This window comes from Lepidochelys kempii, chromosome 4 (genome assembly GCF_965140285.1).
Source record: "Lepidochelys kempii isolate rLepKem1 chromosome 4, rLepKem1.hap1, whole genome shotgun sequence".
Lineage (NCBI taxonomy): Eukaryota > Metazoa > Chordata > Testudines > Cheloniidae > Lepidochelys > Lepidochelys kempii.
This window is the reverse complement of record NC_136383.1, coordinates 88,766,604-88,792,675: the sequence shown is the minus strand read 5'-3', so window position 1 is coordinate 88,792,675 and position 26,072 is coordinate 88,766,604. Positions and strand designations below refer to the sequence as shown.

The 26,072-nt window shown below is 42.7% G+C and overlaps 1 protein-coding gene across 3 annotated transcripts in view; it reads right to left on the bottom strand.

The window, feature by feature from the left end:
- Nucleotides 1-16,843, bottom strand: part of KDR (kinase insert domain receptor) — a 42,433-nt gene extending 25,590 nt beyond the window's left edge. For all 3 annotated transcript variants that reach the window (XM_073342013.2, XM_073342012.2, XM_073342014.2), the window contains exons 1-12: nt 16,608-16,843; nt 13,245-13,335; nt 12,420-12,616; nt 10,235-10,359; nt 9,752-9,920; nt 7,942-8,081; nt 6,934-7,105; nt 4,936-5,047; nt 4,677-4,840; nt 3,256-3,412; nt 1,539-1,662; nt 927-1,035 (exon numbers count right to left, since the gene is read on the bottom strand). In XM_073342013.2, the coding sequence (XP_073198114.1) occupies nt 927-1,035; nt 1,539-1,662; nt 3,256-3,412; nt 4,677-4,840; nt 4,936-5,047; nt 6,934-7,105; nt 7,942-8,081; nt 9,752-9,920; nt 10,235-10,359; nt 12,420-12,616; nt 13,245-13,335; nt 16,608-16,665 (1,618 nt within the window). In that variant the 5' untranslated portion in view covers nt 16,666-16,843. The remainder of the gene's footprint in view (nt 1-926; nt 1,036-1,538; nt 1,663-3,255; nt 3,413-4,676; nt 4,841-4,935; nt 5,048-6,933; nt 7,106-7,941; nt 8,082-9,751; nt 9,921-10,234; nt 10,360-12,419; nt 12,617-13,244; nt 13,336-16,607) is intronic.
- Nucleotides 16,844-26,072: the final 9,229 nt, after the last annotated feature.

Here is a 26,072-nt window from a genome sequence, read left to right as displayed (position 1 = left end):
CCAGACTACACAAACCCAATTTTTTCAATCTTCCCTCATAGGTCATGTTTTCTAGACCTTTAATCATTTTTGTTTCTCTTTTCTGGACTTTCTCCAATTTGACCACATCTTTCCTGAAATGTGACACCTAGAATTGGACACAGTACTCCAGTTGAGGCCTAGTCAGCGTGGAGTAGAGAGGAAGAATTACTTCTTCTGTCTTGCTTACAATACTCCTGCTAATACATCCCAGAATGATGTTCGCTTTTTTTGCAACAGTGTTACACTGTTGACTCATATTTAGCTTGTGATCCACTATGACCTCCAGATCCCTTTCCGCAGCACTCCTTCCTAGGCAGTCATTTCCCATTTTGTATGTGTGCAACTGACTGTATGGATTCTGTTCATTTCATAACACTATTTAATTTTTCTCTTGTTTATAGGTCTTTATAGCTGTAAATGCCTAACCAACATTGCAATCAAAGATCCTGATTTGCATCTCACTTTATACCAGTTTCATGCTACTGTAACTCCATTGACTTTAATGGAACTGCTCACATACTTACAATTATTTGCAGTGTTGTTGTAGCCATATTGGTCCCAGGATATTAGAGAGATGAGTTCGGTGAGGTAATATATTTTATTGGATCAACTTCTGTTGGTGAAAGAGACATGCTTTTGAGCTCTGTGTAAACTCGAAAGCTTGTCTCTCTTACCAACAGAAGTTGAGCCAATAAAAGATATTACCTCACCCACCTTGTCATGCTTAAAGTTAGATATTCATTTCAATGTTGAGTAAGGACCATATTTCGTAGGCATCACAACAGAGATGGGTCATCATGAGGGGTTTGAATCAGACAAATGATGTGTTGAAGCTGGTATCACCAATGAAGCAGGGGGAATGAGACTAATTTAACGCAGCTATGCAATCAACAAGCTATACTTACTGGTAACATGAAAGGAGATAACCCTCTCACCCACTCCAGCTTTGTTAGTAGCCACGCATCTGTATAAAGCTGACACATTTGCTGCTTGAATCACAAGGGTGCTTACGGTCTACAAGAGAACAAACCAAGCAATTTCATACCACATTAGTGCCAAAGGGCTTAAATGAGTCAAACCATAAAAGAGCTGGGTGCATTGCCATGTAGCTATCCATACAACTGTACATTCCTTTACAATACAAATCAATGGTGTTTCTGGTACCCAGGTCATACTGGAGGTTTATGTGATATTAAAGTTTTTCCTAATGTCCAACCTAAACCTCCCTTGCTGCAATTTAAGCTCATTGCTTTTTGTCCAATCCTCAGAGGTTAAGGAGAACAATTTCCCCCTCCCCCTTTTAACAACCATCTATATGTAGATTTCTATATATGTATTTTTAAACTGTGTTATACTAAAATTAGCAATATGTTCCCAGATTTTTCTGCTGCTTAATCTCCAGGCCTTTCTCTGTTACAGTTAAACACAGTTGATATAAAGTTCACAAATACATGAAATGCTGAACAGAACTCTCAAAGCTGGCCATTCCTAACTAAGACAAACGAACATTAGCTCACCTTCATTTTCCCAGCAATAGCAACAAACTGATTTTTAATTCTTTCAATCCGATTTCCGCCCTTTCTGTCTGTGATGTCTTTCCATTTCTTACATGCATAAGGATTGATTCCCAAACCAACTTGACTGAGAGATAGACAGAGAGATACATTTTAGGTAAGGAAAATCTCGACCTTCAAGAGACCATTTTTGTTCAGTTTAGAAAAAATATCAGAGATGGAACAATGGCCATCTTATAAAACTGGGGAATGTTCCTGAAAACTTTTCTATGTAATTGTACTCTACAGCTTTCCAAGACCTTTGTCCTTCATAAAAATAGGAATTCCCAGGCCTAGAGGTAAATAGCCTAATTAATCTGCGTAGGTCAGCCCAATCAGGATATGTGGAGGGAAGCAGCTATTTTGGGAACAAACCTCCAGTCATAAATTGACAATTCAAGTTGATTTCATTCAGAAGAAGACAGAGAGACATAGAAATCACTGGACTCCTTAAAAGAATTTCTTTAGACAGTGGCCCTTGTGTAGGAAGTGACCAGGCACCAAAAGAAGCTAGTGGAAGTCATTTTATAAACAACAGGAAAGCAGAATGCTTTTTTTTTTTTTTTTTAAAGGAAGTCTGGCCTTGTGCTCAGCCCAGATAAGGGAAGCTGCATGTATCTTGGTCAGGAGCTCTCTCTATCATTGGCTACCATCAATCAGTGTAGTTCCTTTGAGATACGCTTTTACATAGATAACAAGCAGCATCGTATTCAGCAGCTGATTGGTGTAAGAAAAAACACAAAGAACTGCAAGTCGGGTAAGCAGCAAATTTCCTGTGTGTTGTATTGTGTTTTTGTACTTGCTGCTGCCCAACAAGGTTTGACTGATGGGGCCCACAGACTTGTTTGGAATCCAGCAAGGAGGCAAGATACCAGCCAAAAAAGCATCAAACACAAGAAACAACAGTGGTAGAGTTTCACCAGTGGGTAGCCCTGGCCTGTAGAATTCACTCCGTGCAACAGACCACCAGACCCCAAGTCTGGCAGTCTCTACATCTAGCTCATTTTGACTATTTTTGACAACCTGAGGGCAGTTTGGGCCTATTTGCTGTAATAAGTAGAAGCTTGACTTAAATGGAAGGAAAATGGGAATTTTGTCTGCAAACACTGTCCAGCAACAACAGTTACTGAGTGTGGTTCTCAAGTGCCTGACACCTCATTTAGTCATTTACACCTGACAAAAATCAGGGTAAAAAATGCCACTCATTCGCCAGTCTGGTTGAGCTGCATCAGTGCAAGGAAAGGTGGCTTTACACCTCATCTGTGGCTTGCCAATCCCAGAGATGTTAGAGCAGAAGTTACCCATGTCCAGCTGCCAATGGCCCAAAGGGGCTGTTTCAGTGCAGCGGGAGCAGGGGAGATAATCAAAGCACTGAAATGGCTCCAGCCATTCTTCCTTTCCCTTGATCACACCATCTATGCAGGGCTGCAAGAGGGGTGATATAAAGCCACTAACCTGACTCGACACCACCCAGGGAGTCCCCTTACATTGAGGAATCTCCAAGTTAAATTGGATTTATAACCCTTTTGCACTATCAAAGTGCTAACCAACGGGTTGGCTGCTTAGTGTTTGATTTTGTGCATTTTTATTTTTTGGAAAGAGCCTATACCACTTTAAAAAAATCTGAATAGTTACAGAAATGAAGTGGTGCAGATTAACTGGCAAATCATGTTTTACTTACTTAGGGCGGAAAGTACACTGTTCCTCTAACTGCCAGTACCACTGGATATTGACTGGGGCCGGAATGGCGTAGACTGTGCAGGTTAGGACTTGAGTAGTCGCATACTTGTAGGAATCAACAGGAGCCAACAAAGCATTCTCCCCAATCTGAGGTGGAACTGTAGGAAAAACCAGCATGTTACATGCACAGACCATGATAAAGGAGCGACAGTCTTTGCCTTGTGCCATTGTCTCTTGTTAACAAGAACACAGTTTGTTCTGAAACGTACAAAGTCTCTTTCACAGGGGCTTCTCTCTCACCATGACTCCCATATGCCTTCCAGGGTCTGAGCCTGTGTGATTCTGAGAGCCTCCCGCACGGTGCTGAGGGCCCACAACTCCCACTGACCTCAGCAGGGAGCAAAAGAATCAAGGAAGAAGTGCACCAGAGTAGCTTCAATACAAACCGAATGTTAAGCAATCCTTCCGTTGCTTACTTACAGCTACCCCTTACAAATTACCCTTCAGACAGCCCTTCCCTTCCATCACCACCCCAGCCAAGAAATTTATATTACTTCCAGCATTAGGTGTCTGGCCTCCATTTCCCACTGTGCCCCCATCTCAACCCCACTGTACTTAGAAGAGCTGCTCTTTTGAAGACCTACTATTTTGGAAGCATCTAGACAAGTATGTTTCCTGCGGAGCAGTGTGGAGGAGGGGTGCCGGGGAGAGGGGAATGGTGGTGGGGGGCAGGAAGGGGAGGCCAGAACAGAGCTGACAGTAGCAGGAAGGATGGGCGAGGCAGATGAGGATGATGGGGAAGACTCATGATACAAAAGCAGCAGGAGAGAGCACAGAGGACAGGAAAAGAGCAAGACACAGAGGCAAAGAAAGAATACACAGAAAATAAAAAACAAAAATCCTTTTATCCAATAACAAGGAAAACCTGAAACCTCCTGAATTGTAAAATACAGCATGAGGATCCAGCTGGAGACAGATTCAGTGAATCATAGAATATCAGGGTTGGAAGGCACCTCAGGAGGTCATCTAGTCCAACCCACTGCTCAAAGCAGGACCAATCCCCAATTTTTGCCCCAGATCCCTAAATGGCCCCCTCGAGGATTGAGCTCTCAACCCTGGGTTTAGCAGGCCAATGCTCAAATCACTGAGCTATCCCTATCCTGTTGAAGCAACATCTGGGCAAGGTTTGAGGTGGAACTTCTTTTCTGCATGCCCTTACTTGGTGGTTTTGTATCACCTCCTTAGTATTTTTTTGCCAATTTAAATCTGGATAGTACACAGATCAAGGGAAACATAGGGCTCTAAGAGACAGGACACCTAACAGCTCTTTCTGTCAGGGAATTTTAATTCAGGAAGGGTTAGTACTCTATACACACACATATACACCAAAAAAGGAAAAGGCACTGTTTATACCTCACTTACCATTCACAACCAGGTCAAATGTGTGTCTCTGTTGCTCCTTGTTAATGGGGTTTGTAAGTACAATGGTATAATTCCCAGCATCCTTTTCACTTGCCTCAGTAATTGTTAATGTGTAACCAAGTTTAATGGTATGATTTGTGCTGATGGCTTTTCCATTTTTATACCTAAAGAAAATACATGGTAACTTGAATACTTCAGCGAGTCAGCTTGACATATAATGCCACAATCTGTTTTAAAGGCATCATATTCTGACTCTTACCATTTTGCTTCTGGTGGAGGATAGCCTGTAAATCTCACAGGGATTTTGACTTGGTCTCCTACCCTTGTCTCCACCACAGACCCCATTCTGTCCAAAAGGATAAAAGGTTTTTCTGCAAGAAATTAATTGATGGGCTTGAAACAACACATTTCCTTTCCATATTGCCAGAAATGTAAACTGTCTCCCATTTGGTTTAGTGTTTAATTGGAGATGAAAGACAGCAGATGTAAATGACAAAGTGGTCCATGTACCAGCAAAAAGAAAAGGAGTACTTGTGGCACCTTAGAGACTAACCAATTTATTTGCATCTGATGAAGTGAGCTGTAACTTACGAAAGCTTATGCTCAAATAAATTGTGAATACAGACTAACACGGCTGCTACTCTGAAACATATACCAGCACAGGCTCTTGCAGTATTACAATCCATGAGGTAAATCCTCTGCCCAGGGCCCAGCATAACTACTGGGGTTGAGCACTAGGGAGATCCTTCAGGGCAAAGGGGAGGAGGGAATCCTCCCAAGGCTTCAGAGGGGTTCTGAGGCAGTGAAGCAATAGAGCACTCCTGTGTGGGAAGGGCAGGACAGGACAACGTACATAGCAGTGGATCCTCCAGCCCCAACCTGCCTGTGTGCCACACAGGGGTATGCAGCCCCTCTCCCTAGGCCATGCCTTCTTCTTCACCCTTTGCACAGAAAAGTGGAATAATTCAGCTACCAGGGGACTCTCGACAGCAATAGAGGCAAGAGTCTGCTCTCAGACCCACACAGCAACTCTCAGTCCCAATGCTCTGCCCTCCCTAGCCGCTGTTGCTGTGGAACAAAACAAGCAATGCAAACTAAGCCCTGTAATGTATGTGTTGGGTAACACAATATCGCATTTAAACCTCTCCAAGGTTTCCACTTACACAATCAGACAAAAAGGGCTCAATTTTTCCATTTCAGCACACAACCGTATTCAAAACGGCACATGATACAGTTACATAATGGGGCAGAGATTGAAGCTAGCTATCTGCAACCCAAAAAATCCCACAACTCTGAAAGGATTTACACTACTTTTCTGCAACCACAGAAAGCAAAACTGTAATCAGCCCAACAGCATAATTGGCCTTTTGGCTAAGATCAAAGAGAGAATCTGTTTAATATCTGATACAGCTGTGATAGAGAAAGGAGGACTGTTTCTTGTCCTGGCAGAAGAATGGACTATGGTCAGTTTGAATTGAAAAAATCAAAATGCTGAAGGTGAGAATCAGACTTAATCACAACTTCAAGTCAGCCTTACTGCTCCAGTGTAAGACATATAGTACATCCGTAACTAGCCGTGCTACTGCACGAGTTAATATTGGACCAAATCCTGCAGTTCTTTCTCACTCATTCCACAAACTCAGCTTTTTGCAGTCAATGGAGTTTTGCCTGATTGAGGACTGAGGAAGGATAGGATTTGGCCAGAGTCATTTCCTCTGAGTCATTTCCTTATGACCAAAAGTAAAGCTGAATCCAATTTTCGGAATGCAAAAAGCCCAGGGCTGGATTTTGTCACCCTTACTCATGCAAGTAACACCTTTCTCTGCAGGTAGCCACAATGGACTCAGTGGAACTACCTGTGGAGTCAGGTGCTATTCAGTATGAGGAAGAGTGGCAGAATCTGACCTGAAATATACAGTTTCAACGTCACAGTACCACATAGGAAGAGACTAAATAGAGGGACCGCCAGCCATTCTGAGTTTTTTCTAGACTACGTAACAGCTTTCAGTGACACTCACATATCAGGTCCTAAGAGAAACCCTTTAACATGAAAATAGAAAAACTCTGAGCTATAACAATGCTACTGAAAACAACTAGAAGCAATGGAAACACTGGGGCTGACAGTTCAGAGCAGAGTGTTTATATGGCAAACGTTTTGATTGACATACTGTGCAGCTAATTGCTTTCAACTTATGCATTTTGCATCCCAACAATCCCCGCCTATAAATATCCAGAATTAAATCAGAGAATTCCATACCATGGACAATGACATACGTGCTGTTTTTCTTAGTCATAAGGCCACTGAATGCTGTGCAGTTGTATCGGCCTCTATCATTTAAGGACACATGGTCTATGGTAAGAGTGCTTACGAACTTCTTCGGCTCATTCCCTGATGATGTTTTTAAGTCTCTGACTGAAGCACGTTTTCCCTGTAACAGAGTAAAAGCTCTCAGAAGCAGTTCATTCCAGCTCTTCCCCCGACCCTCCACACCAGTGCCAGATAAGTCACTGGGCCAATGGGGTCCATGCCCAAGGGCCCTGGCCAACTGGGGGGCCCCGGAAAAATGGACACCCCTATACCCCAACCCGCTCCGCCTGGCATGCCTTCTGGGGAGTGGGAGAAGCCCCCACAGCTCAATCCCACTCCTCAGGCAGAGCGGGGAAGCCCCTGTGCCCCAACCCTGCTCCCTTACAGGAGCAGTGAGGGTTGGGGTGCAGGTGGAAGGGGTGGGGAGGGTCCCCTACTTGCTCTGGCCCAGGGCCCCCCAGAACTGTAATCCATGCTATATACCATATATACTCGTTCATAAGCTGAATTTTTTTAGTAAAGAAGGGAAGTATCAGAGAAGGGGGTCGGCTTATGAACGGGTATAGAGAGGGGGAGAGGTGGGACACAGCCCCTCCCCGCAACAGAGGGGGCAAGGAGAGGCAGCACAGCCAGCAGAGCCAGAAGGGAAGAGGCGGGGCCAGAGTCTCTCCGCTTCTGGCCACGCTGCTTCCCCCCCCAGCCTCCGAAGCAGCTGCAGCTCTGGGGCTGGCAGGCTGCAGCCGTGCCACTCGGTGCCACCCACCAGAGCATATATCATCAGCTGGTTTGTTAATATTTACAGAGGAGTGGGTAAGTGGTTAAGCCAAACTTTTATTGTGTCTTTGGAAGCTAAAATAACCATGGAAGCTAAAACACAGACGCATCCTTTTGTGTTTCTAGCAAGAGGCTGCTTCTTTCAGGGCTCTAGGGCACAGTATTAGGAAATGATTGTTTTACCTTAACAGAAGGGTAGTCCCATTTGAAATCAATTCCAACATTCGGCTCCGTCCTCACAGTACAGTTTAGAACCAGTTTCTCCCCTGCTGCCAGCTCTATTTGGTGATGAGGGTTCATAGTTAAGTCATAAATTCTGTATCCTGGAAGAAGCAAAAGGAACAGAGTTTGAAAAAACATTCTGTGGAGTGACGTAAGGATGCCGCTTTCCCAATGGCATTTACTGACTCCCTTAGGAGTTACACCCACACAGCAGAAATCCCAGAAGCTTAAGTGCACTGGGAAGATGGGCATACACCCAAATTCAAAAAGTGGAAATGAAAAGGGTGAGGATGTCCAAAAGTTGTACTGACAAACAATGGGGCTCAGGCACGTACAGTCTACTTTCAGATTTTAGCACATGCAGAGTGAGCGGGCTACTGTGAGGCCATTTGCCAGAAGCTTCCTTATGGTCAGACACAGTAAGATAAAAGAAGCTGACAGGGTGAGACATCAATACTTCTAAGATGGACTCAGAGAGAGATGTTGGACCAGATCCTGGGACCTGCTAAGCATCCTCAACTCTTATGAAAGGGTTTCTTGGTCCCTTACAATGTTAGAGAGCACACAGAGGAGAATCTCAATGGTGAACCACAAAATTCACAACAGCATGGAAACAAACCCCACTCCCCAAATATTATGATAGACCAAAAGTGGGCGTCTGGTGATGTGCTTGGAACTTTACCACCAACAATTTGACATTAGCAAAACTGTCCAAGGCATAAAGCCTGTAATAAAAAATGTAAAATATGGCAAAACATATCCAAAAATCCCAAATGACTCAAAACCAGGCAGAGGATGATGAATTGTGGGGAAACTGCTGGGGTGGTGAGATGGGGTGGTGAATTATCCCTATTTTTCCTCTTCCTCTCTTTGGGAATCTCTGAGTCTAGATGAGAATGTGCTGATCCTACCTCGCCAAGGCCACAGTGTCACAATGAGGCTCAGGAGGTGTGGGATTGGCCTCTTCCAACCCTGGAGGTAGGAGTGTGCTCAACAGTCCAAGAGGAGGTCATGGGTGGGGGCCTACGAGGAGTCCTCATGTTGCCCTTGGAGGAGCAGGTAACTTCAATGTGTCAGAGCTGTATTCATCCCAGGTAAGCCCAGGGCATTAGCGTGCAGGGAAACAAGAATTTCTTGGGGGCAGGCCAGGTTTTGCATTTCTAGTGTGACGTGGTTCCCTGTTTCTCCTCACAGCAAGCTGGAACCCTCTCTTCTTCCCTGAGCTGCTAATGATACTTTGGGGTGCCTGTTTTCAAGGTCCTTCACTCTATGCTGACATTCATTACAAAAGAGAGGGAGTTTAGGAAAAATAAAACCCTGCATGGCTGAAAAAAGTAGCATCAAGGCGGGGCAGATAAAATCCCAAGCACATAGAATATCAGGGTTCGAAAGGACCTCAAGAGGTCACCTAGTCCAACCCCCTGCTTAAAGCAGGACCATTCCCAATTTTTGCCCCAGATCCCTAAATGGCCCCCTCAAGGAGTGAACACACAACTTTGGGTTTAGCAGGCCAATGCTCAAACCTCTGGACTATCCCCCCTTCCCCACAGATGTTGGTGATCTACCCAAAACAGAATACAATAACATTTTCCCTTTAAATTCAGGTGGTGTTTTTTTTCAAAGCAATACATATTAAAACACGCATTTTGTGTTAATTGCATTTTCAGTATTCCTGATCTACAGTCCAATCAAATGTAATTGCTCAATATGTTACACTAAGCAAAATAGCACTGCCTAAAACAATGACCATGGAGAGTAATCTTTGGCTTACCTACAACCACAACTATGTACATCACAGACTGGTAACTTTCATCATCTATTTTAGCTTCGCAGAAGACCATGCCTGCATAGCTGATCAGGTTACTGGGAATAGTGAAGCCTTTTTTATTATCCCATGAGATTGATTTACCATCAGGAACAAATAACTTTTCTGGATACCTCTGTTAAAAGATCAATAAAACATGCAGTAAAATTCCAAAACTAAACAAATTCATATTGTAAGTCTAATATTTACTACAACATTATGGATCCAGACTTGGCATCCTGACTCAGGCCACATTCTCACTGCAATCAACTGATCTTTACACAAGAAGTATAATTTGTTAGTATAGTTGTAGCATTCCCATTCTGTTTGTAAGTTTTGTAATTTCCAAAGATAAGAAGCTCTTTTTAAGATATTTATTTTAATCCACTGTATTTATGACATTTTGCTAATTCTAGAGATAAGAAATGAAATATTTGGCTTTTTTCTTACCGCATAAAGTGATACATTGAGATTTGATATGGATCCAAGACATGGAATCACCACTGTTTTGTTCCCAGTAATGTATATAACATCAAGTTGGTCACTAACTGAAGTCACAAATGGAGATCTGTAATCTAAAAGAATATTTGATTTGCATTTGTTATAATCTCTTTGTTTGAAAGGACACAACATGCTATTTTTTCCCTCTTATTTTTCTTTCATTTCCTATCTATGGTGTCCTTTTCTAGTTGGCAAACATTTGTACTTTTCTTGTTTGTGAATGGAGATGAAATTGACATCACTATTAAGTTTAACTCCTCCTCTTTTTACAGTACCATCATGCCCAAATACACATTAATGGTGTCAACACCATTCTGGGAGCCTGACCCTGACATCTTTACTCAGTCAAAACTCCAATTTAAGTCAAGGTGACTAATGCCTGCGTAAGGACTATAGAAACGGATCCCAATATTAGTTATAAGTAGCTAAGTGCTTCATAACCCCTAAAATAATAGCTATTCTTTTTAAAATTCTCAACAATAAATAAATGGCTTTATAAACAAACCTATATATTCACAACCAACTTTTCAGAAATCTGACCATAAATTGTAGTAACAAACCTGTGCATGCAAGCGTGCACAGATAATTGATGCCAGATAATCAACAGTGAAAATAGTCAGGGGCTTAGTCTAATGCCGTTCTGTGTGTGCAGCTATCTAAATGGGTGCAACTCAAAGAATGAGTTCTGAAAACTTAGTTCTTGAAGTCTATCTGGATTTCCCCATCAGAGTTCAACAGCTGTAAGGTAGACCAAATTTCAGACTTGATCTGAACATTGTCCTGTTAGATAATACAAATGTGAGTGCTATGTAAAGATACCCTGTAATCCTCCCATGTGTGAAACTCCTACTGAAGTCTACAGTAGTTCTCCATTCAAACAGATCAGATCCCAGTACTGATGTGTGGGCTAGGATCTGGGGAAGTAAATTAGGATAATTGCTGCACATATAGATTTTTTTAATTATGGGAACAGAGACTTTTCTATTTATGGTAACTAGCATATTGACATGTAGTAATTCCACACAAAAATTTGCATTCAGAATGTCAATTTCACAAGGCCAAGAATTCCAATATCAGGAAATTGGTCCCAATTTTAATTGTAAAGCCAGCCTGGTCAGCAGGACAGGAGGAAGTGCTGCAGGCATGTAAACCTTTGGAAGCTAAAAGACAGGAGGCCAAGCTCAGCATGAAGTAATCTTTTATGTGGTGCAAATGCCTCACTTACAACTTAAGGTGATCATCTGTACTGTACCTGAAAAATATCTCCAAAAGCTGCCACTGAGAAGAAAAGCTGTGATCAAAGATCTCATAGTTTACTTTCGAAAAATGTTCCTACCATCACAGCTAAAATATATGCTAAGTTTCTGCTGCTGCATTGTTCTGTTTACTGCTCCACCCACACAAATTTATATGGTGTAGGCAGATGTATCTGTGTGATATGACCTGCATAGAACTAATAAGGATAATGTAAAGTACAAACGGAGCTGCACCTTCACTCAAAACCAAAAGAGTCAAATACGTTTTTTGAGAGTCAAATACGTTTGGCTGGCTTTTTGTATATATTTTTGCACACACATTGTGTTTCCACATTTTGGCTGGAAATGGAAGGATTGAAAAACCATGAGATGCCATTATGCTATGTAAAATTTGTAGCTTGATCAAATGGGAAATGCTAGAAGTCTCATGAAAGAAGTCTGATCTCCCCCACTTCCTTGACTGTTATGATGAGAGGAACGTTCCCTCTCGTTTCAATCTACTTTAACCACTTATCAGTACTTAAAGGGACAATTTCCCCAGTTTTTTACTAACATGGAATGGCCATAAACTTCAGTTGGAGTTCAATGAAAGGAGAGACTGCAGTATCTAGCACCTATAGAATGGATGTATATTTATCTTCTTGTTTTCCTTAAAACCTTGGGGAAAAGTGGACTGGTAACTGCTTTCCTCTTAAGCTGACAGTCTCCAGTTTACAACTGTTGATCTTGAGGCTTATGCTTTGTCAAATAGGTTTTTCTGTGGGCAATCCAATGAACATTACTTCAGAACAAAGCTTTTTGAAATGCCTGTTACACCATTGTTTCTTTTTAATCTTATTGATAGGTATGAATCGCATATGAATCTTGTAACCACCTACCTTGAACATAGACATAAATGCTTGTAGTTGCCTGGGTGTCTCTGTAAAAGCACTTGTAGTCCCCAGTGTCATTCCCTATTACTTTTGTAAGAGTGAGCATCTTACAATAGGGGCCATGCCTGCAGTCCGTCACTGCAACATGTTTCTCAGAACTGCTCTGATTGTTAGGCAACAGCCACTCCAATGCTCTTTGACCACTAGCAAAACAAAGGAGGGAGAGGTATTAGAGCAAATGGGGCTTGCTATTGCCATGTCAGGAAAACTCAGTCCTACTTGTTCTCAAATGGTCCATTTTAACTTCAGGACAAATAGCTATTAGACAAACTTAATTATTTAACATTAAGAAACATGCAAAATCTGATAAATGAGTGTGAGATGCTCAATTCCGCACGGCTACGAGAAAGTTTCTTCATTTGAGTATTAAGAGGTGATGAATCTAAGCCACATAAAGACTCCAAAAAGGGGGCAATCGAGGTGACAAGGGCTCTGCTTTGCCCCCAGCAAACTCCACTGTGGTCCAGAGTACTCTCCCCAATCCCTGCTGCTTGCACGCCATCTTTCCCACAGAAGGGAGTGGCTAGGGCTACCCAGGGGCTAACTTAACACACTTGACTCTTGAGAACATCCCCTGATTAGCCAATAGCTTTTGTTTTGTTCTTTAATCTCCTCATGATGTAACCCTCTAATACTCAGCCCAAGGCCTGCAGTGGAGAAGGGGATAGGGGGACAAGAAAAGAGGAAGTAGAAGGAAGGGTCCACCTCTATATCAAAATTAAACTAATAAATCATTGTCATCGTCATAATGCAGGCCAAAGTTGCCCTTACCTGCAAGTAATATTTAGAGTATCATTTGCAGTTATTGTTAGGATATCTTTTTGGATGCTAAGACTTGGTTGATCCAGAGAAATAAACAAGCCTGCAAAAATAAAATCAATAAATTAATGTGCCAAAAACATATCAGATTCAATCAGAAAAGCACTGTCTAAATGTATATATAGCATCTTTTAAGTTGACCTATTTGCTTCATGTTTAAGCTGTTCTACTGCTTTCCACACATCCCAGAAGTTCAAGAGCTCTGTCATAACAGGAAGAATGGGCAGATGGTCATGAGCTAGCAGAATAGTTCTGCAATTCATAAAGCTCGGGTGGAGTTCCTGTTGTTTTGCATTACCAACTTCAAGGTCTAACAAGAGGATATGGGACATTGAAATAAAGTGAACCTTCATCTGATGATCTCACTCCCTTGGGAAAGGTCTTATAATAAATTGAATAATAAATTTGCCAAGGCTGCTGATTAACGAATTCTGCTAAGAGTTATTTTGCATATTTTGCATCATAAACTCAAGGTCATCTGACCCAATCTTATTTTCCTTTATCATATTTTCTAATGTGGTTCCTTCGTTGCCTGAAACCCTAAGAAAACCTGTTCCTATCAAACCTTACTTGTGTGATTGGTTCCATTGCATTCAGTGAGAATACTCATGTCAGTTAAAGCTTGCAAGATCGTTTCCAATATTTGTTCTGACGTAACTGTCCAGTAAGGCAGTCTGCACAATCTTTCAAAGAACACAGAGATGTTTTCAGCATTTCTTACTATACTCACCCCCTTTGGGAGTTCTGCATCAGTAAAGGATGAGTACAGAGATCTGAGTAAGTTCTGAAACATTACCTTGGCCAGACAATGCGGAGCACTTGTACAACAGAAGAACTGATGCAAATACGTATGTACAAGGAGTCAGTGAGTGAACTTACACAAGAAAATGAACAGCGATGGTACGAGCATACCGGACACATCTCTTTAATCTTTTAACTGTCTGGAAGAAACTGACTAGTCTTCATAACTAAATGTAGCTAATACAGTAATTGTAAAGTCTGAGGATGTGATACTGAGTCTGATTCTCCATTGTGTTACACCAGTTTTATGCCAGTGTAAGTGCAATATCTTTAGTGAAGTTACATAAGTGTAATGCAGTAAAGAATTAGGCCCCTTTACGTTTGCCAGCCATCACAACAGCTATGAATAGTGCAATCTCTCAGTGCTAAAATTAAACAAATGTTTCTATACCTAGCAGACAGGCCCATCTAACAAGAGGAACATGTTTTAAAATGCAAGAATTATTTCTTCATTACAAACAGGAATTTCTTCTATACCCTTCTTTCCTCATTTCAACGCTTCTGATACCATTCAAGTCCATGATTATAAAGCAGCATGACGCCAGGTATGGGAAGGACCCAAGTGAATTATCTTGAGAGACAGCTCAGATGAATGGTAATAGAGCTGTTATCAATGACAGTAAAGTCACCCTAGAGCTAGGGGCTTCAATATTTTGTCAGGATTTCATTATATTTTTATCAAACCCTTCCTAGGGAGATTCTTTATTGGCAGTAGGTTAAAAAAAGTAGGTTAGAAATCCGATAATTGATTTCTGTTGCACTTTACTCTAGAAAGCCATCACTAATGTAAAAACTTGAATTAGGACGGAAAATCAAATCAACGTCTACTATACAGCTTACCCTCGATCATAGGCATTGCAAATCATGATTTATCTAATCTAACTATCAAGTAAACAGAATTAAATTATCCCTGGACCAAATCCTGCTCCCATCTGCATGCCTATAGCTCCCAGTGCCTTCAACGAGACTTGGGTACAATTAAATGAGCAGAATATGGTCTGCACTACAATTGAGATGTTTTTTCCTCATTAAGTGTTTCTTAGTTAGACCTAAAAACTAAGCCAAAGATAAGTTCCTTTTAGTCAAGAATGTTCCGCTTCAATCAAACTGTGACCAACCTCTGGCTAGATTATTTTCTTCCATGTGTAACATTATGCTATTGAATACAATTGCTCTTATGCATATCTCTAAGGAGGCTATTCCAAAAGAAAATGCATTGATAACTTATGAATGCATTTTAAAAACCCATGATGTACAAACACTAGGATCAATAAAATAGCATTATTTATTGTCTAAACATCCAAGTGTCTAATATGAAATTCATATCCATACTATAATAGTCAAAATATTTATTTTTGCTCCAAACATAGGCATTATTATAATAACTGTTAAAGTCATCCCTATATATTTAAGATGCAATTTCTGCTAATATATTAACCTCAGTATGATTGTTTTTATTTGGCTTATTCTCAGTTTCTGTAACCTCACTAACAGGACAGAGAATAGCACTAGCGTATCATGCTGAATTTAAAGGATTTAGTATCACTTATTCCCCATCCAGTGGTACAGTGAACAGGTGATGTTTCCAGCCACTGGAGTTAGCCTTGTTGAGGCTGTAGAGGCAGGGGTAGGTTGCATTGTGTCTTGCACAGATTATTGTTAACTCTCTGCAGATAGAAGGAAACTCCTTTTTTTCTCTCTTGTTTCTTTCCTTTCATTAAGATTTGCTTTGGGCATGGGAAAGTTTGGCAGAACTGTCCCTCCCTTCGTGTATCTTCTGGAAAAGATTCAGGGGTCATATTATGGCTCCCACGCAGGACATGCTAATCAGACTCCGTGGTCTCTCCAAATTCTCCTTGTAAAGCAACAGCCTGTGCACCTGCCTACTCTCTGGTGCGAGGAGGGACCAGTCAGGATGTCCTGGCCTTTGCAGCACCTGAACTGTGATAAGGAACAGCCTTCCTCTGGAGACCTCAGGGGAAGGAGGAGGGCATGGCCAAGGCTAACACCTTTAACAACAAAAATAGCTCTGGGGCAGATCCTCACCTGGAGCTGTAAATGGTGATAGCTTCCTTGACTTGCCTATCACAATTCACCCCAGCTGAGGATCGTCCCCAGGCCACCGGCAAACACAGTCCATGGACACACGGTGAAATCTTTGCCTTACTGAAGTCAAGGGCAAAACTCCCATTGACTTCAAGAGGGGCAGGATTTCGCCGTGGGTTTATTCTCCTCTGCCCCGGCCCCTATGTCCGGACAGTAAGGCGTATGGCTCGTCCCAGCCTGCTCGCTTTGGGGGCAGGGACAAACCTCCCATCGCACCCTGGGGGGCTCCGGGGATGGCCCTCGCCCTGCCCCCATCAGAGCAGCTGCCCCGGGGCTCAGGTAGTTCCAGGCGCGGCTGCTCAGCCTCGTGTCCCAGCATCTGCGCTCCACTAGCCCCAGGGGGAGGTGCCCCGAGCCGCCACGGGAGCTCCCCGTGCGCCCCGGCTGCTGCAGCCCAGCGCCCCTTACCTGGAGCCGGCCGGGTCCCCAGCCACAGCAGCAGCGCCAACACCACCCTGCGCTCCATCGCAGCTCTGGGAGGGGGGTCCCCACGCCCGCACACGGGCTCCGGCTGCTGCCTTCTCCGCCAAGCGGCGGGCGGGCGGTAATCCTGGCCCCGCAGGCGGGGCTGCGGCTGGGACGAGCCTCCGCTGCGCCCTGGGTGCGGGAACGAGCGCTCCGTGCGACCTGGGGGCTTTGCCAAGCATCGCAGCCGCCCGCCCGCAGCGCCTCTACTTTGTGCCGGGGGAGGAGTCAGACTCCTGCGGTGCCACCCCTCCCGTTCCCCGGCTCCGCCTCCGCAGGGGACCTGTGGCCCACGTGTCCGCTCAGTCCCATGCAGTCCTTTCCGCTTGTGACAAGCCCAAGGCAGCACCCCTGTCCTGCCCTTCGCTCCCCGCTTGTAACACTCAGATGGCCTTTTATATGGGTGACCTCACCTCCCAGTCTCACCTCCTCTGCCTTCAAACTGGGAGTGATACACTGGCCTCTTAAAGCACTTGGCTGATCCTGCAGATTCTTTAAATCAAAAACTTCACAAAGGAGATCCAGCACATTTAGCGGGTGGCCCCAATATATGTATAGTTAGATGTATGTGTATTCTTATGGTTCAGGTGTCCCGCTATTTCACTACTGACTGTACATGGCAGTATGTATGCTCTTGGATCTGGTATAATTTCAGTATTTCCTTGGTGTGTCTAGTACATCCCTGATGTTTTAATTAACTGTACCAGGACTGTGATATTTCCAGCCAGATGAAACTATTTCCCATTCTCACTATTGACCAAATCAAGTTCTTTTTACTCAGACAACCATACCATTGACAGGAATGGGATGGTTGTCTTTAATAAGCCTTGCAGGTTTTGGTCCACTCTTGACTATCGATATAGTGATATTCAGGTGATGAAAAGCATCTCCAAGCTGTTAAAATATGTTTTTCTGCATAAATAAAATATAAAATGGGAGTGTTAGCAAAAGCATTTTTAAGAGATTATTGGTACACTTGCGTTAAATATAGTAAGTGTTGGCAATTCTTTTATGAAAGGTCCTCTTTTGGGGAAACAAATGCATGTTTATGAAAAATTTTTAGCCATATACCTTTTGCATTAGTCTATTTACCAACAAATCTGAATGTAATACTCAGAGCAAATGAATTAGTGAATAAGCCACTAATTTTACTTTGAGCGCTGCGCAATTCTAGCTGTTTTACTGTAGTTGGAGTTCAATACAATTTCCATTGAGATTGCTCCCCTGCAGCTCACTGAAAGACAGAGTGAGAGCAGCTAAATTTCTATATTGATTTCTGCACACAGGTCCAATGAAACACATTACAAGTAAAAGAAGAAACATATGAATCAAAAAGAGTGAAGTGAGCAACACACAAACAAAATGTACTGTTGTTATTCTCCTGACAGCACTTTATTATGTTAGGCCAGGAAATCTGCAGCCTTTTTAAAGACGTCTTCATTATCCCATAGGTGGGGTTAGAGGCACTTCCAAAAGTGACTGTGAGAGCTCTGGGTGTGACTGCTAAATATCGGGCCACTGCTGTGGTTGGTTGTCAAATGAGATGTATATTTACATATTAGTGATGAATAAATACCTCGAGGGAACCATAGATATCTGTCTAATGAAGATTCAGCTGTGGTGACTTTGGGCTAGATTGTGACTTGTACTACACACATACACAGAAGACAAAGGAGGAGTAAAAAAACCACCCAACCCTTAACTCCTACCTGGGCTAAGACATGGACATTGAGGCCAGGCATAAAGGAGTAAAAAGGCACATCCTTAGTCAGAGAAGATGGATGGGGAAGGGAACAGCCATGTCTTCTTCTGAGCTGCACAGCTGAACCCACATAAGGAGGGGGGGACATAATTTGCTACAGATCAGTGACAATTCCTACCAATCTCTCCCTGGAGCAAAGGGAAGCAAAAAATCGTGCCTCAGAGTTGTCTCTAAAAGCACAATGACTTCCATGTCTACCCCTGGAATGCTGCAACTCACATACCACCCCTTGCTCAGGGCTGCCCCTTCAGGTGCAGTCTAGCCTTTAAATATTTGAATTCTGACACAAGTCACGTGTAGCAGTTCATATTTATCCGAAATAATATTTTCTGCATAAATAATAGACCAATGATACAGTGGTGATGCTTAAATGCTTAAGTGACTTGAGAGCACATGTCTCATGAGCTTTCAATTCCATTTAAGTTCTCAAGGAAATTGTAAATAGATCAGCCATGGCACATTGCTAATTGAGCTTCAGCCAAATGATAATTCTGAAAGTGAAAATTAATTTTAATTAGAACTAACCAATGCTGTAAGTAAATGTTGCATTTTCTTTCTTGTTTCTGTTACTGAAGTGACACCTAAAACAAGATTGCTTAGATTTTGATTGGAGATGATAACCCATAAAAAGCATTTGTCCTAAAAACAGCTTAGCCAGTTAACAAAGCAAATCAAAATAAAGGGAGAAAATGAGAATCACTAACATGAAAATATTACAAGATCCAATTATTGTATTTTATTGTAATCACTTGTAACTCACTTTACTGCTCCTATATGCATGCAAATACATTAGAACAAGCTTCCTAAAATATTGTTTGTACAAAAAATACCACTACACTGAATTATTTAATTTAATGAGATGATGTGCAGTTATAATTGTTTGTGACTGTCAGTCTATGCAGAATATGACTTTTGAACCATAATATTGGTATTATGTCAAGGTTGTGGGTTTAGGTTTGTTTGGTTGGTTGGTTTTTCAGTGATTTTGGTGCTTGAGAATGGTGGGGACCAAATACCACTGTTTCGGCCTAAGCGTGTCTGAGAAAGCATTCTTGTAAGCTGCTCTACACTGCCATGCCCAAGCATCTCAACTCTGCCCTACAATACATCTATTATTTCAGTATTGGCATCTCTTAAGCAAAGACCGCAGATTGTGTGCTGCTTTTATAAAGTGCACAAATGGGGACCAGGAGGAGACTCAAAAAGTTGCTCTAGACCATGGGCCAGATCCTGCCATCCTTACATGGAGTAGTATCTTACTCCTTAAATAGTCCCATTGACATCTCACTGTGAGTAATGGTTTGGCTTTTGGTTTCTTAAGGTAAAAGGCTAGAGGAATCTAGCCTCGGGTCTACCACAAATGTATTTACCAGAGGCCCAATCATGCAGTCCTTACTCAGGCAACTAAGCAACAATCAGTGATGTTGATATAACCTTGTTAAACAGAATTATTCAATAGGAACTGACAAATCATCATATTGTTTATTATTATTGCTACAGTGCTCCAGGGATGTTCATAGCACTAAAAGGTAAATAAGAAAAACTCCCTACTATGGAGTTTAGAATACAAGGCCCCAATTGTGCAAATATTTATGTAGATGAGTAACTTTACTCACGTTGGTAGTTTCATTCGATAGGGCTATTTATGTGCATAAATGTTTGCAGGATTGAGCCCTTAGTGAGGCTGTCATTTTTCTTGTATTGTTTTTTACTCAATGGACCACAGTCACTGGTTTCAAGAAAAGGAGTACTTGTGGCACCTTAGAGACTAACCAATTTATTTGAGCATAAGCTTTCGTGAGCTAAGTGAGCTGTAGCTCACGAAAGCTTATGCTCAAATAAATTGGTTAGTCTCTAAGGTGCCACAAGTACTCCTTTTCTTTTTGCGAATACAGACTAACACAGCTGTTACTCTGAAACCAGTCATTGGTTTGGTGAAAAGGTACAGGAAAGGGCAACAAAAATTATTAGGGCTATGGAACAGCTTCCGTATGAGGAGAGATTAATAAGACTGAGACTTTTCAGTTTGGAAAAGAGACGACTAAGGGGGGATATAATCGAGGTCTATAAAATCATGAGGGGTGTGGAGAAAGTAAATAAGTGTTATTTACTCCTCATAACACAAGAACCAGGGGTCATGAAATGAAATTAATAGGCAGAAGGTTTAAAACAAACAAAAGGAAGTATTTCTTCACACAATGCACAGTCAACCTGTGGAACTCTTTGCCAGAGGATGTTGTGAAGGTCAAGACTATAACAGGGTTCAAAAAAGAGCTAGATAAGTTCCTAGAAAATAGGTCCCTCGATGGCTATTAGCCAGGATGAGCAGGGATATAAATTCATGCTCTGAAGTGGCCCTAGCTTCTGTTTGCCAGGAGCTGGGAGTGGACGACAGGGGATGGATCACTTGATGATTACCTGTTCTGTTCATTCCTTCTGAAGCACCTGGCATTGATCACTGTTGGAAGACAGGATACTGGACTAGGTGGACCTTTGATCTGACCCAATATGGCTGTTCTTATGTTCTTATGAGTGTATGTGTGGTGACAACTCAAAATAATGTGAGACGTGTAATTTTTTCTCACAGAGCAGATTGTATCAGTTTTGCTGTTTCAAATATTTCCTGCTAGCTAGCTTTTCTCATTTTACACTTTTCTTTAGTTTAGCATGTCTTTACTTGGTGGGCTATCACTGTTAAATTATTGCTGCTCCTTTTGCCCGAATACACCAAATCTCTAGAGTGCCAGTAGCATGCCAGATGTACCAGGACTCGGAGGCAAGCACTGTAGGGGTCTCAGCAGCAAGGCTTTGTATGCACTAGCCCTCGTGGGTCCCCAAAACCACTCAGACACACAGCTAATGGAAAGGGTATTTTACTTGGGCTGGAAGGAAACGGAAAGCTTGCAAATATCCTAGGTACAAGTCTAGGCTTAAAAAGTTACAATTCTAAGTGAGCAATAATGTTAAGTGTTTGGACCCTGGAGGCAGTCCAGTCAAGAGTCAGGGCTCTTCAGACCTAGCCTCTGGGGTGCTCTCTCCAGTCCAGTTTCTATTCAAAGCACATAGGATTTTGTGGGTTTCCAGGCCAGATTCAGTTAGTGTCTCCCATTGGGCCCCTCTGCACTGACTCCCTGCCCAGCCACTGCTGCTCCCCCACAAGTCCCACATAGACCTGTAATGTCTGGCAGTCACAGCCTGTTCCACACGTGGTTCTGCATATGGTTCCTTCTCACCTTCTCACAGGCTCCTTCTTGCCGGACAAGGCTGAGAGGCAATTGGAGACAGAGTACATGTTTGTGAAACAAAAAAAGCCAAGCAACTCAAGACAAGGCCAATCATCACCTTGGGCACTTTGCTTGTGTGTCGTGCCACTTTCCCTTAGCCTTTGTCTGTCTGGCTCTCTTTTTAGATTGTAAAATCTTTGTAGTGAGGGCAGTAGCTGTGCCTTCCTTTATGTTTGTACAGAGTCTAGCACACGGTGGCCATCACCAGAAGCAAATAATAACAATAAGCCAATGATAAGAATGTAGAAGCCAGTGAAGGGATCCAAGCAGGGTAGTGATGTGGCCTGAATAGCACGAAAGGAAGGTGACTTTTGCCACAGCTTTTCAGATGTCCTGGAAGGGAACAAATTAAGGAAGTATTATTTATCCCTTCATACAACACAAGAACTAGGGGGTTACTTAATGAAATTAATAGGCAGTAAATTTAAAACAAACATAAGGAAATACTTCTTCACACAGCGCACAGTCAACCTGTGAAACTTGTTGCCAGGGGATGTTGTGAATGCCAAAAGTATAACGGGGTTCAAAAAAGAATTAGATACGTTCATGGAGGATAGGTCCCTCAATGGCTATTACCCAACATGGTCAGGGACACAACCCCGTGCTCTGGGTGTCCCTAAACCTCTGACTGACAGAAGCTGGGACTGGATCACAGGGGATGGATCACTGAATAAATTGCCCTGTTCATTCCCTCTGAAGCATCTGGCACCGGCCACTGTCAGAAGACAGGACACTAGGCTAGATGGGCCTTTGGTCTGACCCAGTATGGCCATTCTTATGTTCTTATGAGAAGTGAGGAGGAAGTTGCAGTAGTCATGGCCAAGGATGATGAAGGCCTGGATATGGTCTTAGCAGGAAGAATGGAGAGGAAAAGAATAATTTTAAAGATGTTGTAAAGGAAGAACTGAGATTTGACAGCAGCCTGACATATGGGGAAGAGAGGGGAGGGGGGAGTTAAAATGAAATTAAAACAACATGCAGAATAAAATCCCAAATCTAAATTTGCATAGATTTGGTTTATATGGCCAGGACACATTTTGGATTCACTTGCATAAAATTATACTGTGCATATTGCTCTAACCCCTAATGAAGCCACTCAAGTGATACAAAGGGAGTGGGATTTCCCCCAGTTGGGGAATATTATTTCAACATGAGAAGAGTCCTAGCAATCACAGAGCCAGCATAGATAACTCCTAAAGCCTTCTTCCTGCATCCCCAACTGTGCTCAACTGGTGGACAGTCCCTCAGGGACTCAATTCTTAGCATGGACCAGAACAGCCTGCCATGGCTTTGTCTCAGGCAAAACTGCCAGAGAATCCGGGGCTATAACTGGCTCCCTGAGTGCCCTCCCCACTGCTACACTGAATGGATCTTGGCCACAGCAGAGGATCTGGCCCTTCATGTGAGAGTTCATAACTGAGGGATCCTATAGACGCAGATTGCCTGATTCCTGATTCAGTTTCCCCTGAGCAGAGGAGCTAGAAGGCTCTTTAGAGAATGGCACAGATGAGATCTGAGCTTTAAACTCATTGTCCACACCTTGATGGGAAGCACTGGAGACTCCCAACAAATCATCTCTGTTTTGTTTTTATTCCCGGGAGAATCATCTTGTTTCTCTGCAGTAGTTTATCTAATAAAACTACTTCTCGCTCCCTCAGCCTCTGAACTAGGAAAATCCTGTTTTATGAAATTAATCAGTGGGCAAGATCTGTATAAAGGGGGGGCTAAATGTCTCCCCTTAGCTAAACAGGGGGCCAACACGCTTTTGTTTATACATCTGCTACTTTGGTGGCCAAAATCTCATTAAATACAAGACACAAAGAAACAGCAAAGCCTCTTGGAAAGGGATCGGGCAAGAGGCTGTCAGCTCCCAGCCTCTCCCCCTTCCCTCTCCCCTCTGACTCAGTCACGACTCCTCTCCCCAGAGCTGCCATCAGCACCTCCCAGGCAGCCAGGACCCTGGCTTTAGGAGCCTGGCCAGGACAACCAGCAGCAGCAGGGCAGACAGGCAGCCTTTTGTTTCCTTAATTATTCCAAACAACATCCTGGGGGAGATATGGGCTGGCGCTGAGGTTCGTAGCCTTTGCTGCTTTAACCTAGGAGCTTTATAAATGGCCTCTGTGTATATCTTCCCAATGGGCCACTTCAATCCAGCAGTACCTTGCTCAGCACCTTGCTCAGCAGGGAATGTAAGGCTAAAGCACTGTAGCACAAAGCAGACGGTGCATGAACACAACTATGGCTAAGCACTAGGGCCCAGATCCTCAGTGGTATTTAGACACCTAAAGCCCAGATTTTGAGGATCTGAGCCTAGGCCACCCCTTTTCAAATTGGGGTGCCAAAGGTTAGGCACGCACATTTTACCTAATTAAAACTGGTCTGATTTTCAGAGGTGCTGAGCATCAAAACTTCCCATTGACTTGACTGGGATGTGTGAATGCTCAACGCCTTGGCCAATTTCATTTAGTTGCCAAGTATGGATTTAGGCGCTTCTAACTTTAGGCACCCAAATTTGAAAAGTTTGGCTTCTGGTCTTGAGCTGTTAAGCCCATTCTCTTCATGTCCTAAACACTTGCCTAGAGGCTGTGAGTCTTGGTAGTACATTTAGGCTTCGGTTTTTCAAAGCCCTATGCCAAGCAACACATGCAGGGCTCCATCCAGTGTCCTTCCCTCCTGGGACTGTTGCTCCTGTCCCATTCTTCCCCCCTCCACCCTGCAGTTTTAACAGCAACACGCCCTTCACTCATCCTGCAGTATGTGTCTGCAATCCCTTTCAGCCTGTGGCAAAAAAAACAACAACAACAAAAAGCCCTCACTTGTTTATCTAGTACTACTTGATGAGGCTGTGACCTCCGGTCATCTCCTTCCTGTTTGGAACGGGAAGTCAGGAGGTGGAGCTGAAGCACAACTTTCAGGGCAGTAAGCACAGGGAAGGCAATTAGGTAATTCAGTCTCTGTTTCAGAGGAACAGCCGTGTTAGTCTGTATCTGCAAAAAGAAAAGGAGTACTTGTGGCACCTTAGAGACTAACAAATTTATTTGAGCATAAGCTTTCGTGAGCTACAGCTCTCTTCATGGGATGCAACTGTCTCTGTTGCGGCTCACTGGAACTGGAGTCAGACAGCAAGGTGGATGAGGAATCTGGGGTAGCACTGTGGCTGCTGAGTCCTATACATATATATGGTGCCCCTAGCATAGTAGGGTGCCCTGTAACTGCCTACATCCCATAGGCCTACAGCTTCCAGAGACTTGAAATGTGTTAAGCGCCCTGTTAGTACTACACTTCAAAATTATATAAAATGTCATTTGCAAACAACACAACTCTATTCTGTCAGCAAGTAACTCAGCCTGCTGATTGGCTGTGAGTAGCACTTGTATTCTTTTCAGTCAACCTTTGCCAGTAGGGGAAAATATTCTATTTACATAACTCTTTGGGAAATGTTCAAACAATTTCCTTTACAATGATTTTTACAGCCAAGTAATCAGTGGTGCTAGGAGATCTTGACAGAACTCCTGTCCAGTGTTTCTGAACCACCAGACTTATATGACATGACCCTAAAATATGTAGAGCAAGAAGAAGTTGGGGAACTTTAAGGTCCAGAAATACCAATCATTATTTTAAAGATTGAAACCTCTTGAATTTTCTTGGATACTAGACTAGATCTGACTGAATGTCACAGGTTGTCATAAACATACAGCTAAGGGTAGCATAAAATCCCTCCTTTATCTGTAAAGGGTTAATCAGTTCCATAGTTGGCACCTGACCAGAAGGACCAATGGGGAAAGAAGATACTTTCAAATATTGGGGACGGGGGATATTTTTGTTTGTGCTTTTGGTGTTCTCTCCAGAGACAAAGAGAGAGACCAAATAAGTAATCCAGCTCCTACTGAATGGTACATCTAAAATTACAGAAATAGTAAGTAATACCAAGAAAATGAGTATCTTTTGTTTTAGCTTGTGAATTTTCCCTATGCTAAGAGGAAGGTTCATTCCTGGTTTTGTTTTGTTTTTTGTAACTTTAAAGTTTTGCCTAGAGGGGAATCCTCTGTGTTTTAAATCTTATTACCCTGTAAAATTATCTTCCATCCTGATTTTACAGAGGTGTTTCTTTAACTTTTTTTCTTTATAATAAAAGTTCTGTTTTTTAAGAATCTGATTGGGGTTTTTAGTGTCCTAAAAACCCAAGGGTCTGGTCTGTGCTCACCTTGTTTACTCTCAAGACTCCCCAGGAAAGGGGGTAAAAGGGCTTGGGGGGATATTTTGGGGAAACAGGAACTCCAAGTGGTGCTTTTCCTAAATCTTTGTCTAACTCACTTGGTGGTTGCAGCAATACCGTTCCAAGGACAAGGAAGGATTTGTGCT